The sequence below is a fragment of the Glycine max genome, chromosome 7 (genome assembly GCF_000004515.6).
Source record: "Glycine max cultivar Williams 82 chromosome 7, Glycine_max_v4.0, whole genome shotgun sequence".
NCBI classification, from domain to species: domain Eukaryota; kingdom Viridiplantae; phylum Streptophyta; class Magnoliopsida; order Fabales; family Fabaceae; genus Glycine; species Glycine max.
Window position 1 is genome coordinate 9,499,875 of NC_038243.2, and position 18,254 is coordinate 9,518,128.

At 27.3% G+C, this 18,254-nt stretch overlaps 1 protein-coding gene across 1 annotated transcript; it reads right to left on the reverse strand.

Annotated features, from left to right (window-relative positions):
* Positions 1-16,137: 16,137 nt before the first annotated feature.
* Positions 16,138-17,143, reverse strand: LOC100776248 (glutenin, low molecular weight subunit). The gene is made up of 2 exons (XM_006583392.3): positions 16,984-17,143; positions 16,138-16,890 (listed from the first exon to the last, which is right to left on the reverse strand). The coding sequence occupies exon 2, from the start codon at positions 16,783-16,785 to the stop codon at positions 16,474-16,476; it is 312 nt and encodes a 103-aa protein (XP_006583455.1). The 5' UTR covers positions 16,786-16,890; positions 16,984-17,143; the 3' UTR covers positions 16,138-16,473.
* Positions 17,144-18,254: the final 1,111 nt, after the last annotated feature.

An 18,254-nucleotide genomic window follows, 5' to 3' on the forward strand; every position in this document is an offset into this window, starting at 1 on the left:
GTTATCGTACAACTATATATCTAGTTTTATTATATGATAATAAATATTAGATTTAAAAGGGATAACATAAGGAAAAAAATAAAAAATATTAAAATGAATATTTATCATACAAGAAATGATAATACAAAATGATTATATAAAAGAAAAGATTATTGTAACACATATTGAGAAAAATATGACATAAAATCAAAGACTAATTAAGGTAATTTGGACCTATAGAAAGAAGACTAAAAAGACGCCAATTAGAAAATTAGATTTCATGTTTTTTAGTCTTGTAAAAAAGAAAAAAGAGAAAAAAAAATATGTTAGAGAAAATCAAAGATCCCAGGCTAAATAATATTTCTTAAATTTTAATTTTTAATTATGTAAAATGGTATTATATAATTTATAGATTCGATCTAACTTATTAGAATAAGATTTTTTGGTCGTAGTAATTAAGAAGTAAATAAATTTATCATCAAAATATAAAAACATTCACATTATATTTTAATAAAATTTTAAATAAGAGAGAGAGAGAGAGAAACTTTCATTTTGAGTTGCACGCCTTTGGTTATTTCAAGCAAACTCAATTTTTGTTCTCGGCGATAAATGACACTTTTTTTCAACTAGAGAACAAATGGTTTTAAAGTTAAAGTGGAAGTGGCAACTCACTTTCATGCTCAAGCTTCCAGCCATGCATGCAAGGACTATCTCACTTACCAACTATAATAACTCCCACTAGCCACTAGCCATCTTTGATCTATCCATGTCTGTATACCTTATTCAACTCAATTCAACGCTACTTGATTTGGCTAAGTAAATCATTTACTAATTTTGCCAATTTTAGAGTTGATCAGTTAAAAAGTAATATGCCTTTTATGAACACTCCTTACTTTTTAGTCCCAACTAGTTAAATATTTTATATATTAAAATGGTTTGGAAAAAAAATCGTCTTTTTAATTGTTATTTTTATGTATTTTAAATTTTTATTAATTATATATAATAAGCATTATATTCGTGCAACAATTGTTAAAAAAAAGTAAAAATTTAACCAATTGATTCGTCACCAAATTTTCAATTTTATGATATTTATTTTGTGCATTTATATGTTACCAAATTTAACTAATAGAAAAAATAGGCATTACTACACAAAGTACCTCAATTACTAAATTGATTACTATTGTTTAAATAATTTTAGGTTTAATTAATCATTTAATCTCTTTATACATGATGCAGTTTTTCATTTTAGGTCTTATACATAAAAAGAAAATTAGTCCTTATACTACAAACTTTAGTAATTTCTTTTATGATTTAGTCTCTGTTGTTAATTTTTTTGACAGTGTAAAATCCATGCAAATCTGAGGTATAAAGACTAAAAAGTAAAAAAATGTAAAATTTATAAGTATAAAGACTAAAGCGAAAAGTTGACACATTTATATATACAGACTAAATGATTAATTAAAAAATTTTATTGACTGCTATTTAAATAAAAGGTTTTATTAAAAATCACGATATGTTATGAACTGATGGCATTGAATATCAATTTTTTAATTAAAGCCTTTTAATATTTTAACCATTACTTTTCATATTTTCTCTGTATTATAAAAAGCCAAGAGATGCAGGCAAGACAAAAGTAAGAAAGACTTGTTCTACTTTTACTTGCGATTCTTGTATCATCAAGTCTTGAACTGGTTCACTTTTTTTTTTTTTTTTTTGCTTATGGGTTTCTTTTCCCAATGAAAAGAATAATCCTTAAGCTTGCACATGGATATAAACTTGCATGTATTGTAATTGTTTTAAAGACTTCTCAACACATTGAATTGTTAATTTATCTTATACCAAAACAAATTATTGTACATAAATGATGTTTTAATTGCTCTTCATAGTTTTTCACACATTTTTCGTGAGGCTAATTTCTCATCCTGTTTTAATTATTAATTCTGCCCCTTTAGAAAATAATTAATTTTTGCAAGTTTGAATTTCGTACACTGTTAAAAAATTTCAATCAGTGAATTCAAATTTATTTATTACGAGTTACTTCTTATAACTAACAAATTATTTCGTGTAGCTGGACTAACGAAGGATTTGTTATATATGTTGATTTATTTGTGACCTAATTATGAAGTTGCACTCTAATAATACAAGTTTCCCCTATTTTAGGCGAATAAAGTATCAACCTTCAATTTACAATCTGCCCACCCAAAAGAAAATGTTTCAACATTACAGTGAAGAGGAAGAGATTCCAATTATGGGTATTAATATAAAGGTTTTATTCTTTTTAATAAACAGAAATATAAATCTCTAAAAGTTGAACCAGAATCCCTAACTTATGACTAAAGATTTTTATCATTGGACTAGGATACAAAGAATTCGATCAACTAAATTAAAAATATTAATTTTTGGGTAAAATTAATAATTTATTTAAAATTATTTCTCCTTGGGCTACCTTAACCATTGGAGAGCCAGAGAGGGGGGTAGGGGGGCAAAGAAAAAAGATTAAGATCAACCCCGCAGAAAAGGGCAACAAAAAAGTGCATTAACTTAAAGAGGAAGAAAAAATTTGAGAAGGAGATTGGAAGAAAAAGTCATAGAGGTAGATGTAAGCTCTTATTTTCCTATTTAATAATATGTGTTGCTGCTTTAATGTTGACCACTGATTGTATTGGCCATGGCATGGCATGTCTGCATCTAACAAGTCTTTACTCATGAAGGACAATGACTTCTTGTAATCCTCACCCCATATATACTTTTATTATATATAAAAATGATAGGGACCCAACACACAGCTTTTCAAAGGTTTACTTGCTCTGGATCACTAAAAAAGATTACCACCTAGCTCAACTCATCTCCTCAAATTCTTGAGTTTTGACAAGTTAATTTTAGTTTGGGGATCATGATGCATCCTTCTTATCCCAAAATCAGGGTGAGATGGAAAAAGTAGTTGATCAGGATAACACCAATACATAAAAGGTGTGCCTTCAGCCTTCTTTCTTTTGTCTACCTTATGGTTCCCTTATTAAGAGGATTTATATAATGGAGCTTCTCATCCTCTTAACTATTTGTTTTATCAAAATAATAATTTAATAGTTTAAATATATTTTTAGTTATTTAAATTTAGAATACGTTTGTTTTTCTTTAATTTTAAAAAATTTCTTTTAGTTTCTATAATGGGTTAAAAAATCTATTTAAGTCCCTTTACTCAAATGTTGTCGAATTAATATTTTAAAAGAAAAATATGTTTAATGAGGTATTTAATGATAAGAATTCAAAATCAAAATAGATTGCCATGTAAATTACTTGTAATTTATATGTAAGTGAAGTATTTAATGGTGTTTAGAACGAGGAATTAAAATATGCTTTTTTAAATTTATGAAATAAAATGATCAATTTTAAAATTTGAGACACTAAAAATAAACCTACTTCAGATTTAAGAAAATAAAAATATATTTAAACCTAATTTAATTTATGTATGAGACCCGAATTGATGTCATGTTGGAAAGATCTCTTCCAATAAAAAGATAAATTTATATTCAATGGAAATATTCATTTTCTTTTCCCCTTATCTTTAGAATCCAATCAACATTTTAGTGTTTTTGGAAAGTCAAACCAGGCAACATGCTAACGTCTTCTCTTTCAGCAGTTCAAGCAATGTTAAATATATGCAAGTATTTCCATATATTAGGCTGCTATTTCTCGTATGGATTAAATAATGAAATCCTTCCTCTTGTTTATTTCTCTCTTTTAATTTCCTTTTCAATTTCAGCAAACACAAGTTGAAAGAATTTTTCTTTCTAAGTAAAGATTCATGTCCTTCAATACCCAATATGATGATCCGCTTTTGATGATTTTTTGTCCTCGAATTAGACATTACGAGAAGAATAAGGAGGAATTGGGTTCACATGTCTTTAATTTTGAAATATTCAACTATGCATATATATGTCATATTTATCTTCAAAACTAATGTATAATAGAGTTATAAAGAGAGACAACTTATGTAAAAGTATAGCTTCGTTTCTATTTCTACTAAATTGTGATATTTGTGCAACGCACAGATTTTTGTATGAATGTGAAAAAATATGTTAAAAATGAAATTTATATATTTAGAGTTTATTATAAATGATTCATTATAAATAATATTTTTAAGATATGTTAAATATAATATACGTCAATAATATTATATTTAATAAGATTATCAAATTAATTATATTTAATAAATATAAAAAATACAACAAATAATATTATTTAATATTTGTGTAAAAAGTACATTAATAATATTATTATTACACTTGCTCAAGTCTAGATATGCATATAGCTAATGAGAGCTTCATGAAACATTTAATAGCAGTAAATTAGGGCAGAAGGGGTAATGAATAATAATTAAACTCATTGCCCTATATGTCAGCTTTCATAATTCATATTTAAATATGTTGTTTGATTGCCTTTTGGCAGAAATCCTGATTCTAGACACTGCATGGCACATGTTCTTTTCACGACAACTATAATATGCGTGGACAATTTTAAATGTAAAATAATCACTAATTGCCCATATCAGAAACCTAGCTAGAAAGTATTCTATTTGAATTCATAAAAAGAAAAATTATGCAATTAATTAGATAGGTGTTCTTCCCTATCTACTCATACTGGTTGGTGGCTATTCTTCCAAAATATTCAGCCAAGAAAACTATTCTTCCAAAATTAATTAAACTTCGTGCCATTGTCATCACTCCTTGCAAAAAATTAACAATGATGTTCGGCTATGATTAATTGTAACTGTGAAATTTGTTTTCTTTCCTTTCAAGTTCTGTTTGCTTTTGCAATTTCTCTTCTTTGTTTTTTTATAACAGCAAATTCTCCTTTTTGAATTGTTGTGTTAATTAATTTATTAAATTCTTGAAATTAAAAAAAACCATAAAACAGATTGAAAAACCTTATTACAAATGAAAAATGTAAATCTAATCAAATATGAACAACGAGGTTTTCAAAAATCGAACTAAAAGTTTTGAATAGTATTGCAAACTCGCAACATATTTTATAAAATATTAACGAGGTTCTACAAATTATCCTTCTTTCTTCTTTTTTTTATTACAAGATAGTGATAAATGTTCTATAAGGATATATTTAGGTAGAGTAACATTTTTTATCATCTTTGGTGGGGTGTCAATATAATTAAAATGTTTACCTTAATGGTCTTATCAAACTCTCCAATTTCTATATAAAAAAATAAAAAGAAGACGAGTAAAAAGTGAGATAACTATATAAGTTGTTTAATTAAAAAGAATAAAATAAAATATTTTTTGTTTAACAATAATAATATAAATTATTTAATTAAAAATATATAAAAAAATGGAATACTTTGATTTTTTTTTACTACTCAAAAGCATATATATTTTTCTCTCTTCTCTTTTTTCAGTGGACGGATTTCTCTCTCCTCAATCTTCATTTTATTTTCCTTCTTAAATGTTCATAATTTTCAAGTAGCTTTTGAATCCTATTACAATACACTCCCAATTAAGTTAGTATTCAATCAACCATGTGCTTTTCTGTTTTATAAAATCTCAATGACTTTTTCAATAGTGACATCGACTTGATCCCAATATTAGTTACTTCAAGCTGTAACTCGACTTCTTTTATTTGTATTTTTCTTGGGAAAACAACTTGTCGGCTTTAATCAAATTGGATCTGTTGTGTTACTTTCCTTTCTTAATTAATTTTTGAGATGATATGCAAAACAATAAATTATCTCAAATTCTTTATGAGAACGGTTAAGAAAATAAAAAATATATATTTTCATTCAAATGCACTCTCTTATAATTTAAGAGAGTGCATTTTAATATTTTAATCAAATATTTTAATCAGTGTTCTTAAGGTAAGAAGAAAAATATTGATTACCAAAACATGCTATCTTTCATGATGTGAACAATATTATAATATATTTATTCGAGTAAAAAATAAAGAAGAGAAAATAAAAAAAAATTAAAATACAATTTAAAATATAAAAAAATTGAAAAATTAAATTTTATTTCTAGAGCTTTCTTTCTTATTTTAGTTTTTCATGGTTTTCTCTTCAATAAAATAATGTAAACTTTAATATTTTTTTTGTAATAAATATACTATTTATGTTCTTTTTGTCTGTCTAAATAATTATATCATGATGAAATAATGTTTGAGATCAAGAAATACAATAAATTTAGAAGTGCTTAATTTTTATATTTTTTACAATTTTTAGGTTATTTAATTGCATTATTTTATCTATATTTATATTAGAAATTCTAGCTGTAATGCCACATGTCAACCTAGCCACCAAAAAGAAAATGCCCCATGTCAACCAAGGATGGTAATGGTAGTCTATCTCCCCCAAATAAAATATTATGGATTCATGGTTATGGTGTAATTTATTTTTTTTTCTTTCTAATCAAGGATGTTGTAATTAGTTTGAAAGTTCATTTTTTATTATTTTTCCCGGCTGTTGCCTAAATACTAGTTTTTAGTTATAACATTAATAATTTTAATTACAACTTATATCCGTTCTTTATCTTCAGCACCAAGCCACACAAAGAAGTTAAATTTATATTCTAAGCAATTGAATAGGTTGACTCCACAAATTGAGAATTACTTGTTACACGCAACTTAATCTTTTTTAATATTATCTTTTTTCGTAATAGTTGACTTTTAGGGCGCATCACTAAATATAATTTGAAAAAAAAATTAAAAAAGCAACACAGTCAGGATGGTATTTGGTTCATTCCCACCACGGCCATTGCTAGAGGCAAAGAAAATTCATAGACATGAAAGGAAAAAGAAAATGACCCATCTTGAGTTGAATGTCTCCTTTATTTTTATTTTTTTTCAATCATTCTCTCTCTGTCGATAGGTTAAGTGTAATATATGTGGATTAAATACTACTATGTCAAACCTAAAATCAATCTTAATGCATTAGATGTATAGAATATAGATCTTTATTGCTTATATGTTATTTAATTTGTCTAATTTTTTTCAATATAAAATTATTTATTCAAAATTGACATTTTCAATTTCTTTTGATACCTTCCTTTTATGTGCCTCAAAAAATAATCAACCCAAAATAAAAACTACTAAAGAGACCCATAATTCCATAAAAAGCAATCGTGACTCCTTGTGAAATAAATGGAAAATAAATCAAGCCCAAAATAAATAAAAAATCACTAATTTTTTCAAAAATAAAGAACAAATCCATAAACGCATTTTAGTTCTCTACTATTTAATCATGATAGTTCTCTTTCATCTCATAAATAATCCAGAGATTATAAATACGGTTACATACTAAAAGACCAAAAAAATTATATTTGTGATGTAAGGATTAAAATGAATAATTTTTAATTATAGGACTAAAATTAATTAAATGGGTAATCAAATCATATATATATGTTGCTCAATTTATTTGTTCTCATCCAATGTTAAATTTCTTACTAACACTTTACAATTTTCTGGAAAAAAAAAGTAAAACTGTTTTTATAAACTAGGAATGAAACAAGACAAAGAAATGGACAATAATTCCACAATGATCACATGAATAATTGACATTGAAAAACAGGTGTAGTATTTTATAAATAATAAAGATTAAAATGAAAATATTTCAATATATATAAGAAATAAATAAAAAACATAAGGATGAAAATAGAAAAAATAATATCTTTAAATAACAATCTGAAATTATATATATATATATATATATTAATTATTTCAAATGAAATATTTTATTTTGGATTGTTTCGATTTGAATTATTAATGGACAAATATTGATCCAAAAGAAATAATAAAGAAATGCAATTTGTAGAAAAGTTTGAGACTCTATCAAGTTCTTTTTTTTTCTTACGAAGAGATGTGTATATTTCATGTTTTAGGGTATTGGTTGTTTTGAAATTGCTAATATATTTAGCCATACAAATTTGAATGTTTATTCTGATGTTCTATTGTCTATGCATTGTGCATTTCTATAGCACTCTCTATTTTTTAGCATGTTTTTACTGTTGAAATTTTAGAAGATCTTTATAAAATATAAATATAATCATCAAGAACATATTAAGTTAGATTATCAAGAAGAATTTTAGGAATACCTGGATTCATAATGATTTATCAAGTAAACGCACCGAAATCTAAATTCGTAGGTGATTTCTGATCTATGTACTCTTCTTAGGATTTATTATGGAATAAATAACCGGCTAACAGTGTAACCGGTGACTTTATGATTCTTCCTTAACCGGAACCTCTTTATTACTTAATAGGACATTCGTAACTCTTTAGATGAGAGAAAAGAAACTATATGTGACGGTTCGTTATATTGGAGACCATAGCCTTCTTATAGTTTGTTGACCTAATAGAGTTCTCATTATTCCCTAATGGGCCAACACTGGCATCTACTCATTTAAGTCCATATCATCTGATTTAGTTGTTTAACGGGTTCACTTAATTTGATCACATAAAATAAAACTTACTAATGATAAATAACTAATATAATTGTCTTGTAATATTAGCCCTCATTAATTATTGGAATAGAAAATTCCAACAATCTCCCACTTGGGCTACATATTGTAACAATTCTATCAAAAATCTTTAAGCATGCATCTGTATGTTATTTGCCTTTAGACTTTTACCTTAACAACCTAGTTCATCCCATGTATCAATAATGGAATCATTACAGCTCTCATCACTACAACAAATATAACTAGACCCCAATAACTACCACATCAGTACACTCAATGACATAGGTCAATATGGATAAGCAGCATGGAAATTACATGCAATGTGATCTTAGTCATGCCTATTTTCAACTGGTCCAAACTATATTCTTTATAGAGATCAATCCAAACACAACATAAATATTATAAACAAAACAAACTTATAATGAAATAATAAACTTCAACTTTATTTCGATTGAAAATTCAAACAACAAAATGTTTGTAAACAGTAAGATATAGAATATAAGTAAGACTCCCACTAAACTAAGGTATTATCAGGGATTACACCCATATGAGTAGTATGCTCATGAAAAACTTTAAGTGTCATACCTTTAGTAAGTGGATCAGCTAGCATGGAATGAGTTCCTATATGTTATATACAAATTTGTATTTTCTGAATTCTTTATTTAACAACCAAATACTTTATATCAACAAATGTTTACTTGGTTGAATCCTTAATAATATCGCTAAGATATTGTCCCAATAAACATCCGATGACTAATTAATGTTGGCAACAATAGGAAAGTCAGTTATAATAATTTAGCAATCATAAATTCTAGTATGATGTCTCATAGCAAAATATTAACTCCACTAACACAGTTAAATATGGATCCTTATATGGAGTGATTGCTATTAAGACATTTCAAAAAAATCGAAGTCAGAATACCCAATGATCTCTAAACTTCTAAACTTTTGATATAAAGACATGTAGTTTCTTGTTCTCTTCAATTAACGCAACGCATAATACATTTTACTACTTTATAGTGTTTCATACCAAGATTAATCATGTATCACCTTAGAACTCCCACAAAAAATTATTTCAGGATAATAAAAAAAAATAAACTTAAGCATATATGATAAACTATAATATAAATGTTTTGCAACAATAAGTCGTATGATGATAGTAGTATGTCATCAACAAATAATACCAAAATAATAAATTTACTTCCACTGAACTTTTAGCACACACAATCATCAACCAAATTTACCTCAACACCATAAGAGATAATCTTGATGAATGTTGTAATACCATAGACGAGAGACTTGTTTGAAAGTATAAATGGATTTCTTTAGTTTGCATACCATGGACTTTAGATCATCTTAAACAAGATTTTATGGTTGCACCATATAAGTTGTTTCATCAATTTTTCAATTTATAAACGTAATCTTTACATCCATCTATGCAAAACAATTATCAGAATGATCTACAGTGTCATTATAGTCCTAAGAAAATCTTTCTAAGAAATCAGAGAGAAAGTCTCTTTGTGATCAATGTCTTCCTTCTTGTAAAACTTTTGGCGGCAAGACAATCTTTACATATCTCAAAATTACCCATTGAATCCCTTTCAACTATAGATATTTATTTGCAACTTATGAGTTTCATACATTCAAGCAATTTGACAATATCCCAAAAGTTGTGTTCAACCATCGATTTTATTACATCATTTATGACATCAATCCACTTGAGAGTTAGAGCAAACATGACTTGACTAAGGTCAATTATACCTTCTCAATCAACCTAATGTCATATTCATGTTCTTAAAGAAATATGATAATCATATCAAATTATATTTTTCCTTTCTTTAGTGGATCTTCTTAATGACACTTTTTGAGATTATTGAGTTTGAACTTTAAGTGGTGCTTAAGAGAGAATCTTAGTATTTTCTTGTCTTTTAATAATGTTAGGACTAACATTATTATTTAATTACCATATTTGTTTCTTGAACAATGGTAAGTACAAAGACTTATCTATTGTCAATAACAGGTTATTCTTTAAAGACAACACTCTTTATGTTTCCTTCCCTTCCAAACTCAATTTTATCAAGGAGTCTTGCACGTCTCAAACATGATCTTAAAGTGGAATTCTAAAACTTATACATGTGAGAGCTTTAAATGTAACAAAAAAATATAATTAATTATCTTTAAGTCCAACTTACCTTTATGCAGCCTATAAGACATTGGTTCAATTGAACATCCCTAAATGTATATATGTCTAATGTTGGAATTTCCCCGACTCATACCTATAGGGTAGTGACTACTTTAATTGGTACCCTAAAAGGATATAAATTACATTCTTTAATGTTTTTTCCCGAAGCGACTTTGGTATAGAAGAATTAAAGTTCTTACCATATATGTACAAGTCTAGTTTCATCATTCCACAACTTTGTTCATGCTAGGTTTGCCTAACATTACATGTTGTAAAACAATTTCACAATTATTAAAGAAAAACACATGAAGGACTCCAAACGTTGTATCTTATGTCATATATATCATAGTATTTCCCACGGTCACATTTGACAATCTTAATCTTCTTTCATTGTCTTAGTTGAAGTTCAACTTCATCTTTGAAAGACTAAATGTTTAGAAGCCAAAACTTCTCATAATTTAAATAGAGAGGAATCATCTATGAACATAATAAAATGCATTTGTTCATTCCATGAATCCATAAGGAATAGAACACAAATATATGCATGTATTAGTTCTAAGACACTCTTATTTCTTTCTACACCTGAATTCCATTTTGTTTGTTTATTTTCCCTTTATATACTCAATATAGACTATAAGGTCCAACCAATATAAAGAATCTAGAATTTCCTATAACACAAGCATCCAAATTCTCTATTAAGAGATATGACTTAAGCGCTTATGTTAAGTAACAAAACTCTCGTTTAATTTTAAGTTTTGTAACACCCAAAAAATATTTGCAATAGGAACACTCAAATATCCATAAAAGAATTCATAACTTGCAACATTTGAATCACACGAGAAACTAACTTCATTATTTCTAATTGAACAAAAATGACTTAATTTGTTCAAATTAGAAATAAAATTTGGTTTAATAAATAGCTCAATATATCTCTAAACCAAATTCAAATGAAATTGAGCCTTTTAAAGCAATATAAAAATTCCCATAGCTTCAACTATAACTTTATATCATCGTCCACATAGAAGAATCTTTCATTATCACTTGGCGAATGACTTCATAGGTAGCATCATATAGACATGTTTTTGTGAGTAGTAGAATCAAAATCTATCCATTAACGTCCTTCGGTACAAAAATAAGAAGTTTACCATTTTCTCACACTAAATAGTGTAAAAGGGACCTTTTTTTTTTTACATGTCTCATCCTACAAAAGCAAAAAGGAAATTCCTTATCCTTTTTTCTTGTTTCTTCTTAAAAAAAATTATGCAATATCTTCAACTCTCAACTGACTCCCCTCAAACTCTAAATTCTATACATGTAACTTTGGGGTTTAAATAATATAAGTAATTTAAATCATAGTAGTAACAACAACAACAATTAAGCAACAGAACAATAAATATACAATGCACAAATAATTTTTATGTTAAATTTCAAGACCCAAATAAGATACCTAATGCACCATTAATCCTTAATCTTTGGATTGAAAAAGACTAACTACAAGTGATACTCTCAACGCATTGATCAAACATTAGTGATAAGTTCTGTCAAATAAAGGTTGTCTTTGGACACTCAACTGCTCACATAGAAAACTTATATGGTGATTACTCCAATCAAATAATGATTGTCTTTGAACATTTCATTATTCACATGGAAAATCACACTATTTATAATCACCACATGTTTATCATTGCAAACATGTTATTATTCTGCCAAATTGTGTCTTCCTTGGGGTCGATCACAATTCGCATGAATAATTCTCTGCAACATTCATGTAAATTCAATCAAATCAACTTACGCAACAGAGGTTACTTTGATAACATGTTGTTTCAATAAATATAACCAAAAAATACCAAATAATTTAATATAATAAATAAGAGATTTTAAAATTTCACAACTTTCACATATAATTTAGTTATATAAAAATATATATAACAGAACATACAAATATTTTACAGAACAGACTCATCACAAGATACCTAACACAACATTAATTCCTAGAGAAATTAATTTGTAATTGGTACTTTCAACGCAATGATCAAATATTGATAATAAATTCTGTCAAATAATAGTCTTTCTTTGGAATGACTATTATTCACATGAAAAAAATTTATAATTGTCACACATTTATCATCACAAGTACAAAATATTATTTGGTCAAATTACGTTTTCCTTTGGGCTGAACACAATTCGCATAAATAATTTCATACAAAATCTATACAATTTTAATTAAATCAATTTACACAATAGCCAATAGGAATTATTTTTGCAATATATCGTGTCAATCAATTTAATTAAAAAATACTAGACATACAAATAAATGGGAAAGATCCATTACTGCTAAATTTACACTCAATCATGATAGTAAAAAATATAAAAACATTAATTACGACAAGTAAATATCATATCCTTAAATTATATTTAATGTTATCATTGATTTATACTTAAAATACCCCAAGTAAATATTGTATTAGTAAATAACTTTATCACAAATTTATGAAAAGAATTAAAAAAAAAGCATGTATAAATTCCTAAAATAAATCTTTAAAATATTTTATAGAAATAAAATAATAAGATTATTCATAAAAAAAAATATTTCTTTTGTACTGATTTATGTTTGTGATGTTTGTGCAATGCACCTTGGAGACCGGAGAAACTTCACTTCACCTTCAACTTTAATTTGCTCTCACGTTAAAAAATCAGAGTTATATAAATAAAATATATGATAATGTTTCTCCTTTAATTTATTAGCATCACAAGAAACGTGAAGCATAAATTTTATCCAAAAGAAAGTGAAACAAACAAATACACAATTAGATGACGTTAAGAGTCAATCCTCAGAAACCATGATCAGGAAAACAGCAAAGCAACATTATTTTTTTTTTTTTTACGAAACAAAAAAAACAACTCAATTCCTACAAACCAGTCTATTGTAAAAAAACAAAAATTTTAATTCCCAATAATTTAATAGTAATAGTGACTCTGATAACACTTTGTTGGAAGTTTAGAGGATCCTTATAAAATATCAATATAACCACTAGGAACACATTTCGAGAAGAGTTTTAGGAACGGATAACTAGCTAACAACGTAATTGGTGGCTTCATGGTTCTTTCTCAACTAGAACCTCTTTATTCCTTAATAGAACATTCGTAACTCTTCAGATGAGAAGAGAGAAATTATATGTGAGGGTTCGATATATTAGGGACCATAACTTTCTTATAGTGTGTGCTCACTTAATTTGATCATATAAAATAAAACTCAGTAATGATAAATAACTAATATAATTTTCTTATAATATTATTCCACATTAATTATTGGAATAGAAAATTCTAACATTTACAAGTGTTATTGAGCATTTTCAATTAATGATCTATTGACAAAAAAAAATCATATGATCTTATCTTCTTTGTTTTTATATATTGAAGAAAAATAGAATTATATATATTGTTTAGATTAGGAATTAAACCCAAATATATCCCTATTCTCAAAGTTATGAAACTAATATTTAAAAAAGGTACAATATTAGTCAAAAACCAAGCAACTTCTTTACCTACATGTACTTATACATGCTAGCTAAATATCAAATTCATGTTATATATTTTGAAGGATCATAGTTCCCAATCATTCATGTTACACTTTGTGAATTGCGAGAAAAATTATATATTAATTTTTTTATATAATATTCTCTCAGTAAATAAATAAAAAATATATTTAAGGAATTAAAATCACTTCAACTCAGGCACATATTAATAAAGTTAGAATGATAATATTTTAACATGTGGTGCCCTACACAAAATAAATATTTTTTTATAAGATTAAAATTTATAGTCTATAGTAAATAAATACTATATTGTTGATTTTTGTAAAAATAATCTTAAAATTCATTGCAGCAGAAATTGTGGTCGGAGACTTTTTTAAAACCTTGAGTATGAGTATTTTGGATTGACATATTGGGCCTATCTTGGACTGACATTCTTGACTCAAAATTAATAAAGAAAACCGTAAACATGCTGATCCAAACATAGATTATGTGAACAGAATCACCCTTAAATTGAGGACATTAGTACAGTGTTAACATTGGATGATAGCCAAATTATTACAAAAAATGTTAGTTTTGATATTTATAAATTTCAAAAGATTAAAACAATTTTTATTATTATTTTGCGATGAACATGCTCGTATTCGTAGGTAAACTACCTCACATGCTATGTCAAAATGGTTATTGATATAACATGTCTAAATGTATGTGACATATTACTAAATTGTATAGGAAATCGTTCAAAAAACTATATCAATCAAAACTAACAAAAATTTTGAAAGACTAAAACTATCGTTATATTTTATAAGGACTAGGCATATTTAACATAGAATTTAATAATGATAGATAGATAAAATAAATTAATAGAACCTAATAAAAACATAATTTTATAAGAATTTAATGTTTATATATTGATAGTATAAAATAATTTTACATTATCATTTAATTATAAATCATTGTTTGAATTATTTTAAGATAATTATTTTAAAATTTAACAAATTTAGCATTTATGATAATTTATAATTGAATAATTGTGTAAAACTTTCTACTCTATCAATACATGATCATTTTTCTCATTTTATAATACTAGATTTATATTTTAGACTAAACTTTTATATGGTATCAAAACCAATGTTAGAAAAAGAAGCACAAATTTAAACGATAAATAAAAGCAAAATATGTGACGTAAGAGTTGAGCCCCAAATTTAAGCTTAGGATGAAGATTCACCGAAAGTCACAATTGGCCTATAGTCACTATAAAAAGAGAGTAAAGACCTAGTCCAGTTGGACATTTTAATCCTTAAAATTATAAGTCCTCCATTAATCTCTTATTTTTCCAAAAAAAAATATTCATTTTAGTTATTTTGTACTTTATTTTTCACCATCATTTTGCACACAGGAGAATATCAATGGAGTTTGTAAAATCAAGATTTAATGGAGGATTTTTAAAATCACAATAAATAAAATGACCGACCTAATGAACCTTGGTCAGTGGCCCTACATAGATCAAATGGGCCTATATAATATTGTTCATTTTTGCACTCTTTTTGGACCAAAAACAGAGGATCATGTACAAGTAACATTTTGTATATTGTACCTTTGTGAAATGTTACATAGATCAAAGGGTTAAAACATTATTAATTTTGAAAAGAGTAGTCGATGAGTTAAAATATCAAAAATCAATTTTTCAAAACTTACTCTATTCTAAATCACTTCAGAACAACCAAATATTTGCACTGTGAAACGAGAAGTGATGGGAGGAAAATGCTTTCCTTTAGGCTGAACATCTGATTTAGGGTGCAAAATGTACACACAACTACAGCTTATTTTTAATCTAACCTTAACTTTAACGAAGTTTACCAATATATGCATATCTTTTCCTCCTAGGTTAATAGTCTCAGCCAAAGCATAAATCCTATCAAATAAGAACCAGAAAAATTCCAGAACACAACAAAAAACGGAGGGGTAAAAGGGGACTACAAAATAGACCAACATGAACAATATCACTAATAATCTTAAGCTGCCAAAGTCAAACAAATATTACTTAAATAACAGAATTATCAGTACTCTAAAATCTAAAAATTACTTCAGGGGTCAATCTAGAACAGTGCACAACAACAAACTAAATGGACAATCAATTCACTTAACGAAAAATCAGTTCTGCTACTGCCTACTCGCTTTACAAATCTGTTACCCCTCATGTGCCTTGTTAAAACACTTGTTTCAGATTGTTCATAACCAAATTGAAGACCATGTAATTCTTCCTAGCATCATTATCAAATTCAGGACAATGTAATTCTTCCTAGCCTGGGCCTGATTCCTAAGGATGAAACTGTTGGTGGGAAGGTGGCTGTGCCTGATGCTGGAATAGCTGTGGCGGCTGAGGCTGCTGCTGGAACTGCAGCGTCGGCTGGTGATGGTGGAACTGCGGCAGATGAAATGGAGGATATGTTTGCTGAAATATTGGTGCCTGTGGCTGTGGCGGCAGTTGTTGTGGTGCTAGGTGTTGCTGTGGTGGCTGCTGTTGTGGTGGTGGGAACTGTTGCTGCGGTGGCTGCTGCTGCTGCTGCAGTGGTGGCTGCTCCTCTTGCGGTGGAAGTGTTTCATCCCTTAGTGGAGCATTGAGGTCCATAGTTCCCAGTACTTCTAACTCTTGAATGGCAGCAATTGCAGTGACTGGACTTTCATGGTTAAAATGAGGCTTAAGAACTGCAAGAGATTCCTTGACTTTTGATTGCTGCAAATTAATGAATATAGGATCAAATATGACAACTTCAAAAATGTGATAATAAATAATTGACAACTCAAACCAAAGATTATTTGAACTTACAAAGTGTTCAAGCTTCCTCCTGAGATCTTCATTAGCAGCATTTTGAGTAGTACTAGCAGAAGTTGACCCCTGTCCCACCAAAATAGATGCAATAGAAAATGCAAATAAGAACAGAGTATAAAATTTGGAAGAGAAAAAAAAGCTAAAATATATATTTTTTAATGCTCATTTTCAATTTGATTTTTATACAAACACTATTTCAATTAAGTAAAAGAGTTTCCTATTCAATCCTCCCTGTCTATTGATATTACTAATATAGCAGCATCATTGATTGGGGTTGTAACAGTGGCGTGGGGACCAAATTAAAAATAAGTGCTATACACAATAGAGACCAAAAATACTATATTTCAGGGTCCTTATACATGACAGTCACTTTCAATTTGACCAGTCATTCACAGTAACTTTACAAATTTATTAGTGTTCAAACAGCAACAACCGGCAGTGTTAAATTTGAAAACAATTTATGTGCAGGACAAATTTGAAAATGAGTGCTAATTATAGAGAGACCATGAAATTATGCAAGCCAAAAAAAAGAAGGAAATCTAAATATGACATAGAAAATTCAAATACTTTAACTGGAAATGCAAAAGTAGTAACATAATTAGTATATTGGGAACAAAAAGAAAACTATAAATCATAAAAAAAAAAAATTGTTATAGAACTCAACATATTTTTCTATAATCCATATAAGTTTCTTTTCTATAAAACTCAGAAAGCAAAACAGAAAAGGTAGGGCATTTAAAAATAACAAAATAATTCAAACATTTAAACTCTAAACACAATAGTAACTGCATTGAGTATATACTGTATAATTGAGAATAAAATCAATTTAAAACATGCACAAACTCAGATAAATAATCAGAACATACTTTCATTCAAAAAACAAAAAAACAGAACATACTATTTTTATAATCCATAAAATTCTTTTACTTTATAGAGCATAATTCACTCAATAAATTCTACACGCCATATTAATATTAATCATTCACAAAGTCAACTTGCATTTTTAACATAAAATTCACAGGTAAGCAACAGACATTACTACAAATATTTTCATTTACTTACAATTGTCACCTCCAAAGACCACAGTTCCTGAAGAGATTTTTCTAAGAAAACAAAAAAATTTAATTTCTTTTTAAACTTTCGGTGCAAAAAGCCACAGTTTTATTCATATGGTTCATTATTGGCAATGGAGGAGGGCTATACCAAAACAGTTAAAAAATATGAATAAGAACTATTTCTATAAAATGCGGTTATAGTCTGGATCGGCC

Excerpts from the sequence above, each read along its gene's own strand:
- LOC100776248 (XM_006583392.3), bottom strand. The coding sequence starts at position 16,785 with ATGGACCTCAATGCTCCACTAAGGGATGAAACACTTCCACCGCAAGAG.